Here is an 8,637-nt window from a genome sequence, read left to right as displayed (position 1 = left end):
GGTCAGAAACAAGGACAGACTATGGAGGGCTTTGCATCATGGATTAAGGAGTTAGGACTTAATGTTCCAGACCTCAGACACCTACTGAGGGTATTTTTGACATAACCAAAAAGACTGACTAATTCTCAGCATGATCTCCAACATCTCTTCTCATAACCCTGTTGTGTGTTTATTCAACAGCTTTTTAACACATGTGAAACACCTGCATACACACCCAAACACATGTGGAAACATTCATCTCCACAGCTGTAGGAAGAGAGGTAAGCCTGGAGCCTTGGCATTAGAATTGTAAAGAGGGACACCTGGGTGGCTCAGTCGGTTCATCCAACTTCAGCCCAGGTCATGATATCATGGTTCATGGGTGTGAACCCTGCACTGGGGTCTGTGCTGACAACTCAGAGCCTGGGACCTGGTTCTGATTCCGTGTCCCCCTCTCTCTCTGCCCCTCTCCTGCTTGTGCTTGCTCTCTCTTTTTCTATCTCTCTCACTCTCACTCTCTCTCAAAAATAAATAAATAAACTTAAAAAGTATAAGAAGAAGAATTATAAAGAAAATTGGAAACTGCCAACTCCATTTGTTTAGGAGTGTTTCTGGACTAACTCTGTGTTGAGCAGAATCCTGAAGCCACATGTGGACCCAGTGGGAAAGAGGATCTTCCTCAGTTAGTCAGGTCAGGAGGATGCTAGGTCTTTGCCATCTCTCTGGCCTGAGGCCCTGTTGCAAGGCAAGGTCATCTTAAGACAAAGAGTTGACTCTAACAATGGTGTGCCAAGCCGCCATACAGTTGTGAAGGAAGCCCTTGGGAGCAGAGAGAGCTTGCCTCCTCTCCTGAAACCAGTCCACTTGAGCAGCTACCTGCTTTACCCATATGTGAGGCCAAGTTCTGGGCATTACCTTAGCTGAAAGAACAAGAACTGCTTGATTTTATCCCCTAATATCTAACTGGAGATGTTCAGAAAGATCAAAAATGATACTTTTCTTTTTATTAAAGAATCTGTCTCTACACTTAAGGTTTTTTTAAGGTAGGATATCTTGGTTTTGGTTTGTGCTTTGCCACTTAACTTTCTATGTGACCCTCAGCTACTGATCTCACATATCTGGGTCTCATTTTATTCACCTGCAAAGTGGTTGCCTTAACCATGTCATTCTTCTCTAGTGGAGTAATCCTATGGGTGGGGAGGAAGGAGGAGAGTATATAGGAGCTGGGTGGTTGTGGCACCTCACACCTCCACTTTAGGACAGAGTGGGCTTATCCATATGAGGACATTTCTGAGCTAGAATAAGAAAAACGTTGAAAAAGTGTGAGCTCTCAGCCCACTTCTACCTCTCTTTGAGAAGAATGAAGTCTGTCCAGAATATATTTCCAGGGCTGAGACCGTGTGCACAGTAGGTTTAAATTTAGATGGTTGTTTATGGTCTTCACACTACAGCCCTCCAACTTACAAGAAAGCAAGAAGAGGGCTGGGTTGTGCATGGAGTGAGATTTGAAGCCAGGATTGGTGGGAAGAATAAGAAAGGCTGGGCCACACAGGTGCCCTAGACTTAAAAGGCCACAAAGCAAAGGAGTCTCCACCCCCTACCCTGCTCTCCGGGCTCTGAGCTGCCAGCTCCCGCACAGGGTTGGGTTTCTGTTGCCTGGTGCTACATTTTCATTTCTCTGCTGCCAAAGAACATCTGCATCTAGAGTTGTAAGGTGAAACTTATTTACAGGAGCAATGCCTTGCCCGTCGAAATCGGATGACTTGGTTTTCTTTGTGAATGGGAGGAAGGTAAGTGTTGGGTGATACTACAATGGCTTGCAGAGACAGCAGGAAACTACTAGCTTGGGGGGAGTTCTTGTCCAGTCAGGGACAAGAAGCCAGGGAGAAAGAACCCATACTAACTTGGCCTCTTCCCCACTCAGCCAAGACTTGGCTTCTGAGAATATGGGGAGGTGGTAAAGCATATGCCTTGGCATCAAGCAGTCTTGTTCCAATCCACTGCTCCCGTTTACTGTGTAACTTTATGCAAGCTACTTCACCTCCCTGAGCCTCAGACTACCCATCTCTAGAATCTACTTCCCAAAAAGATTAAAAGAGAACTGCTCCTTTCATTGATTAGGAACCCCATTTTTCCTTATAAAGCACTTAGCACAGGGCCTGATATGCTGGAATCACTGTATCTAGTAATGTATCTTGATCCTCAAACTCAGGAGGACCAGAAATAGAGATTTCTTTATTTTTATCAATTTAATTTTTCTGTTGAGACTCCATTAATCAGAATTAGTTGAAATGTAATTATAGTAAATTTCAATCCATCTCCTCTTTGCCAGGTTACAACTAAGTTCTAGGAGGAGCCTATATGACAAGAAGAGGGGCTCTTCCAGTGTCACTTTCCCCTGGCATCCCCTCTTCAGTTCTCACTACCAGTCCTCATGGGGCATTGGCTGACCTCAGTGCCGTCTTCCAGGCCTACTCTGCTTATGACTCTCAGTCTCTCCCTCAAAGGAACCATTATGTAGTTCCCAAGGCATGTGGCTTGCCACCTCCTGGGCTTCTCACCCCCCAGTCCCACAAATCTAACTGGGATTTGGCCATATCCACCCTCCCACCCCAAGAAAGGGGTCATCATGTCTCTTGTAACTCTGTCTCTTGTATCCAGTCTCCACAGCCAGCAGCCACCATACATTCTTCCAAACTTGCTTTCATAAGCTGAGTCCTAACTCACTTGTTCCACTGGCCTAGGCTTTAGAGGCTTCTTCCTCTATTTTCTGTTCCAAACCCCTTCTGATTCTTTGGAATTCATGTTTTTCTTCTGGGGAGAAAGGAAAAACCCAACACGAATAGCCCACCCTTTCTTCCTTTCCTCTGGTGCAACAGAATGGCTGAAGGTGTTTGCAGGAAACTCCAAGATAAAGACAAAGGAAATATTACAAAATGAGCAAGTGGGAAAGAAGCAGAAGAGAAGATCACTCCAGGCTTCTGAGTGATAGTCCCCCACTTGTCAAGGAAAGGGAGGGAGGAATTCTAATATTCCACCAGAGGCACCCTGGGTCCTGAGCTGGGACAAGTCTCACTATCAGCCACTCTGCCATGAGGACTGGCACAATCACGGACCTCCCCCATCTCCCCTTTTTGCTACCAACTCTTGAGATCCCTCAGGTTATCGAATGTACTCCCCACTGGAGGTGTCTCAGAGGTGCCAGAATAGAAACCCTTCCTATCCAGACTTCTTCCCTCTAGGGCCCTTCATTGTACACACACACACACACACACACACACACAGAGCATCCAAGTCTCACCCCAATTTTAAATATTCTAAGAGTACAAAAGACTGAGCTGGAAGATTCCACAAAAACAGATAGTGGAGCAAACAAGAAGAATACAACTCCCAGGGGTGGCTTACCCAGCGGTGGCTTACCCAGTGGTGGCTCGCCACTCTAATCACTTATAAAAGCATTGGTGTCCCACTTGCTTGACGAGTCTCCAGCTCTGTAATGTATGTGAAATTTCTCTGTCTTTAGAGCAAAAAAAAAAAAAAAAAAAAAATAGGCAAATGAAAGTATTGTCCCTCAGTCCCTAATCATAAGCAGGGCTACAGCAGACATTCCACTGGGTCATCCGTTTGGTCCCCATAATCATCTCTTTTCTGTTTCCAATGCAGGTGATAGAGAGGAATGCAGACCCGGAAGTCACTCTACTCACCTTCCTACGAAAGAACTGAACCCTTTTGATCAAAAGCTGTGCAGTGTCTATGTTTGCCTTAAAACTTTAGGCCTGCTGTGATTGTGAAAACTACTGTCTCCATCCCCAGTCAGCCCCACTGGCCCTTCCTCTCTCTTTGCTTTTGGCAATGGTTTTAAGAATATTAAGTTAATTGGGCTATTTGGAGAGGATGAAGGTTCCCCAGAGCTTCTTATCTTGATTTAATAGCAATGAAATGGAAGCTAAGCTCTTTACTTCAGCACTAATTATTCCTTTAAGGGCTTTCCAATTCCCAGAAGGATTGTTATATAATAGAAGTTTGTGTTGCATGTACCCTGCCCTGAAGGGAAACCAGATTCTCCAGATTCAGGAAAAGCATGTGTCATAGGAAAGGATTATCTTTCCCTATATCCATTCTCTTATGACAGATTTTCCCTACCATTTTATATTCTGAAATTTAGATCTTCATAATGACAACCACTTTCATTGGTAGGTCTAATATATCTCTCAGAGTAGCCAGAAGGTAAATAAATAACAGAGATTATAAATTGATGGAGTCAACCCATGGAAAGTTTTGTTTAAAAGCCCACATAGTTTTCAATTAATTGTCAATGTTTGAAAATGAGGAAGGAAATCTCATATTTTAGAAAACCAACATTTTTCAGCTTCTCATGAAAAATGAGAAAATAGTCATTCGTGCATGACAGCAGTCTTACTGAGCGGAGTAGGGACTGTCCCAAGTACCCCACCTAAAAAGGAGCACAAACAAAAAAGAAAAGAAAAAAGAAAGGGGCACAAGCTCTCCAGTTATACCCAGCCCATTCTATTCATTCACATGTCCTCTCTGATAAACATCTGAGGCTATGACTTAATTTAGATGAACAAGCTCTATGACTTAAAAAAATAAAAGTCCATGATTCTGAAATCTTCTTAACCAGTCTAGTGAATTATATCCAGTCTCATAAACTGGGTGGAAATGGGCCACAGTTAGGAAGAAGGATGACTAAAGAGAGAGGTGAGGCTGAGCCTGGATTTGGGCTTGGACTCAGAGCAAGCGAGAGCAGAGGGACACTCCACGTGGGCTCTGAAGGTAAGGATGGGAGCTTTCTCCAAAGGCTCACTCACTTGTTTTCAAATGCAGTACAAATGGACAAAACTAGCAATTCATCAAATTGCTAAAAATAAGCTCTTCTCTTCCAGTTACATGATTGGAATCCAGGATACCTATAATGTAATCAGACTTGTCAAAGAGTTTTTACAGCCATCATCCTACAAGATGCTTATGATAAGCCTATGAAGATAAAGTAACTATTTACTTTACCCTCTTTGCAAGTGAGAAAATGGGCAGGGAGAGGTTAATATGTTCAGTATCATACAGCTAATAAGGTCTAGATTGGCCTTTACTGAGACCTGGAGGCAGGCAAGAGACTTCTCAGACCTGCCCTTCACCCCCAAAAGACCTTCCTCACTAGTGACACCTGAGGGAGACAGCTATGATGGGGTAACATATCCATGTGGCATCTTTTCCTTGACCACCTTCCAGTACGCCTCACAGGAACCAAGTACGCCTGTGGAAGAGGAGGCTGCGGTGCCTGTACCGTGATGGTGTCTAAGCCTGACCCAGTGTCTGCGAAGATAAGGTATCCTACCCAGAAGCCCAGAAGCCAGAAGGGCTCTTTGTTTCTTTGTCAGGCTTGTATTCTCATCCCAGAGCAAAAGATCTCTAAGGTCTCATGATTCTAATCCTCTCTAAATCTTGAACCCCTCTGAAAATCTGATAAAAGCTATGAGCCCTCTACTTATAAACTAATTATATTTTGCACACAGTTTCAGGGAGAGTACAGACCTCCTAAGGCCCATCTATGTATCCCAGATTAAGAAATTCCAATATAGGCAAACGATTCATTTTACAGATGAAGAAACTGAGGCTTAAAGAGATGAAGTGACTTGTTCAAGGTCATATAAGGTTGTAGAAGAAGGTTGTAGCAGCCACATTTTCTGGCTCTGAAAATAATGCCTTTTCTACTGCTGGGCTAGACCAACCCTGCTGAGCAGGAACCTGGGTCATGGTTGCATCCTTTAATTAAGATCAGGATTCCAGGATTTGGGCTGCTCCCAGATCCACTCGTCCAAGAAATCAGTAAATGGTCTCAGAACACACACCATTTCACTGTTAAATGACTTTATCCAAAGACTTTTAAATTAAGAAGCAAAAAAAAAAAAACCCTCAAATGTAGACATAAAAGACATAAGTATGCCTTTAACCTGTTATGGAGTCAATACCCAATGAATACGAGTTGAGATCCAATTATACTCCTGGTGACATGAGTCCACTTCCATTGAATCTAGAACTAAATAGGTCTTTTCTGGGCTTAGAAAATTTTCCTGAGGGGCACCTGGGTGGTTTGGTCAGTTGAGTGGCTGACTCTTGATTTTGGCTCAGGTCATGGTCTCATGGTTAATGGTATCAAGCCCCAAGTCAGGCTCCTTGATGAGCATGGAACCTGCTTCAGATTCTCTCTCCCTCTCTGTCTCTGCTCTTCCCCATCTCCCTCTCTGTCTCTGTCTCTGTCTCTGTTTCTCTCTCTCTCTCTCTCTCTCTCTCTCTCTCTCTCTCTCTCTCTCTCTCCTTCCCTCACTGTCTTTCAAAACAAATAAATAAACATTAAAAAGTTTTCTTAAGTTTTTATGAAGTTCAGAATGCCCAGGCTCCTTCTAAGAACCCCAATTCTTAAAGATAGTACAGAGTCAGCAGAGTGGATTCTAAACTCTTTCTCCCTGTCTCCACTCCAGTTCCCCATCCCCAAGGCTGAATGATGGGCTTAGTTCCTTGTTTGTTGTTGTTGTTGTTTAATGCCCTTCTTGCTTCCCAAGAGGGAAGAATTGTGTTACATTCCTTGATTTTCCTTTTATTCCTCATATGAAGACACTTCTCTGTTACTGCGTGCTTGGTGCCCATCTGCTCTCTGTATGGGGCTGCTGTCACCACTGTGGAAGGTATTGGAAGTATCAACACCAGACTTCACCCTGTGCAGGTAAGAACACATTCTACTTTTCTCATTCTTAACCTTTTCTTTTTCACCAACATTATGTTGACTATGCTGCCTGGAGCTTCGAGGTTGTGATCAGGTAAGTAGAAGCTTTGGATGTATAGTGATCAAGGTAATAACATCTAAGTGATTTAAAGAAAGCTGGAAATCCATCTGCATTTTATTAGACAATCATCTCTTTTCTTACTTTTTCCGCTTGAATGATAAGGAGGATTATCAAAACATTGATTAATGCCTATACAACTATAGGCTGGAATAAATATTGTACAAAGGGTATTATTCATAGACTAAAATTTCAGAGGCAAACAAGATAAAACTTAAGATTACTCCCTTAGGAGTAAAATTAGAACCAAGACTGACTGCACCAGACCACAAGAACTATCATTTTTTTAAAGTTTATTTCTTTATCTTGAGAGAGAGTGAGAGCACATAGGGGAGGGGCAGAGAGAAAGAGAGAATCCCAAGCAGGCTTGTGTCCCACAAACCATGAGATCATGACCTCAGCTAAAATCGAGTCAAGCACTTAACTGACTGAGCCACCCAGGCCCCCCTCTCCAAATCTTAACTAGGAGCTGGGACACAGGCTGGTTTTAAGAGAACTGTGACATGCATTGGCAGACTCCTCTGTCATGGTCACAGAGAATGGAGACAGAGAATTGGAAAATCATAGGTCCAGATCCACTAATACTACAAGTCCTTCCAGGCAGAGGAGCCCAGAGGGTCTCTGGGTTTCAAAATGTGAAAATCAATTCCAGGAAACATCAGCAAAAGCAAAGGACTCAGCAGAATTTACTAGAATGTCTAGGAGATCAGAGAGGATTACACTCTGAAATCTAGAGCAGGGCTTCCCAAACTTTAACGTGCTAAGAATCATCTGGCAACTTGTTAAAAATACAGATTCTGAGTCAGGAGGTTTGGAGCAGAGGCCTGAGGTTTTGCATCTCCTGCAAGCTCCCAGGTGGGACAAACACCATTGGTCCATAGACTACACTTTAAATAGCAGGGATCTAGGACACAGACCAAAATCTTGGATCTTTTAAAGTAGAACTCCTTTTGAGCCAACACAAAAGAATATAAAGAAGAGAGTAAAGTGAGATCAACAGTAAATAGTTTCCAAAATAATCAAAAAGAGGCAGCTCCATGGTCAAAATTAAGCTGGGCAAGATGTGGAGGTGTTCAAAGAAATTGTTTTTGAAACTTAAACATACTCTACTTATAATTACTGATTTCTAGAAAATTCTCACTCTGGGAATAGAAGCTGCACACAGCTAATTCCCAATTAGAAGTCTCTGAGCATCTGAGTTTGAGATGATTGTAATGAGAGAATATGGTTTCTAGGTCACTTCCACCAGAGCAGCAGAGGAAAGGGGATGCTGGCCATTTCTGGGCAAGGGGAGGGGTACACTGCTCAGGGACTGGGTCCCACCGTGATAGGGAGGTGCCAGATGTGGACCTCGGTGAGGGATGCTGACAGCAGAAAGTCCTGTGACCATGCATGTGTCTTTCCAGGAGAGGATTGCCAAGAGCCACGGCACCCAGTGTGGGTTCTGCACCCCTGGGATGGTGATGTCCATCTACACACTGCTCAGGAACCACCTGCAGCCTTCAGAGGAGCAGCTCATGGAAGCCCTGGGGGGTAGGTGTGACACAAGAAAAACTCACCACCTGCCTGAGGCCAGGTGGGAAGCCTGCTCCAGGCCACTCCAGCCCTCTCACAAGGTCATCCCAGCCCTGCTCAGAGGCCCCCTGTTGTTTCTAAAGTAGCTACAGCCCACCCAGGGGCAGGGAAAAATGGCAGAGCACTTGCTGGAGAGGCCTGCATGGAACACACTGCGTGTAGATCACACACCCATTTTGACACCTCAGTTCCCTATCCAGTGACTTCTTTGCCTTCATGAGGGCTG

The 8,637-nt window shown here is 43.9% G+C and overlaps 1 protein-coding gene across 1 annotated transcript in view; it reads left to right on the top strand.

Moving 5' to 3' along the window:
- Window positions 1-1,715: 1,715 nt before the first annotated feature.
- AOX1 (aldehyde oxidase 1) overlaps window positions 1,716-8,637 on the top strand; it is a 75,903-nt gene continuing 68,981 nt past the window's right edge. Inside the window, 5 exon segments of the mRNA XM_029933285.1 lie at window positions 1,716-1,769; window positions 3,643-3,721; window positions 5,227-5,323; window positions 6,610-6,718; window positions 8,243-8,369. Of these exon segments, the coding sequence (XP_029789145.1) occupies window positions 1,716-1,769; window positions 3,643-3,721; window positions 5,227-5,323; window positions 6,610-6,718; window positions 8,243-8,369 (466 nt within the window).

Source organism: Suricata suricatta, chromosome 3, assembly GCF_006229205.1.
Source record: "Suricata suricatta isolate VVHF042 chromosome 3, meerkat_22Aug2017_6uvM2_HiC, whole genome shotgun sequence".
Lineage (NCBI taxonomy): Eukaryota > Metazoa > Chordata > Mammalia > Carnivora > Herpestidae > Suricata > Suricata suricatta.
The sequence above is the reverse complement of the archived record's forward strand: the minus strand, read 5'-3'. Positions and strand labels throughout refer to the sequence as shown.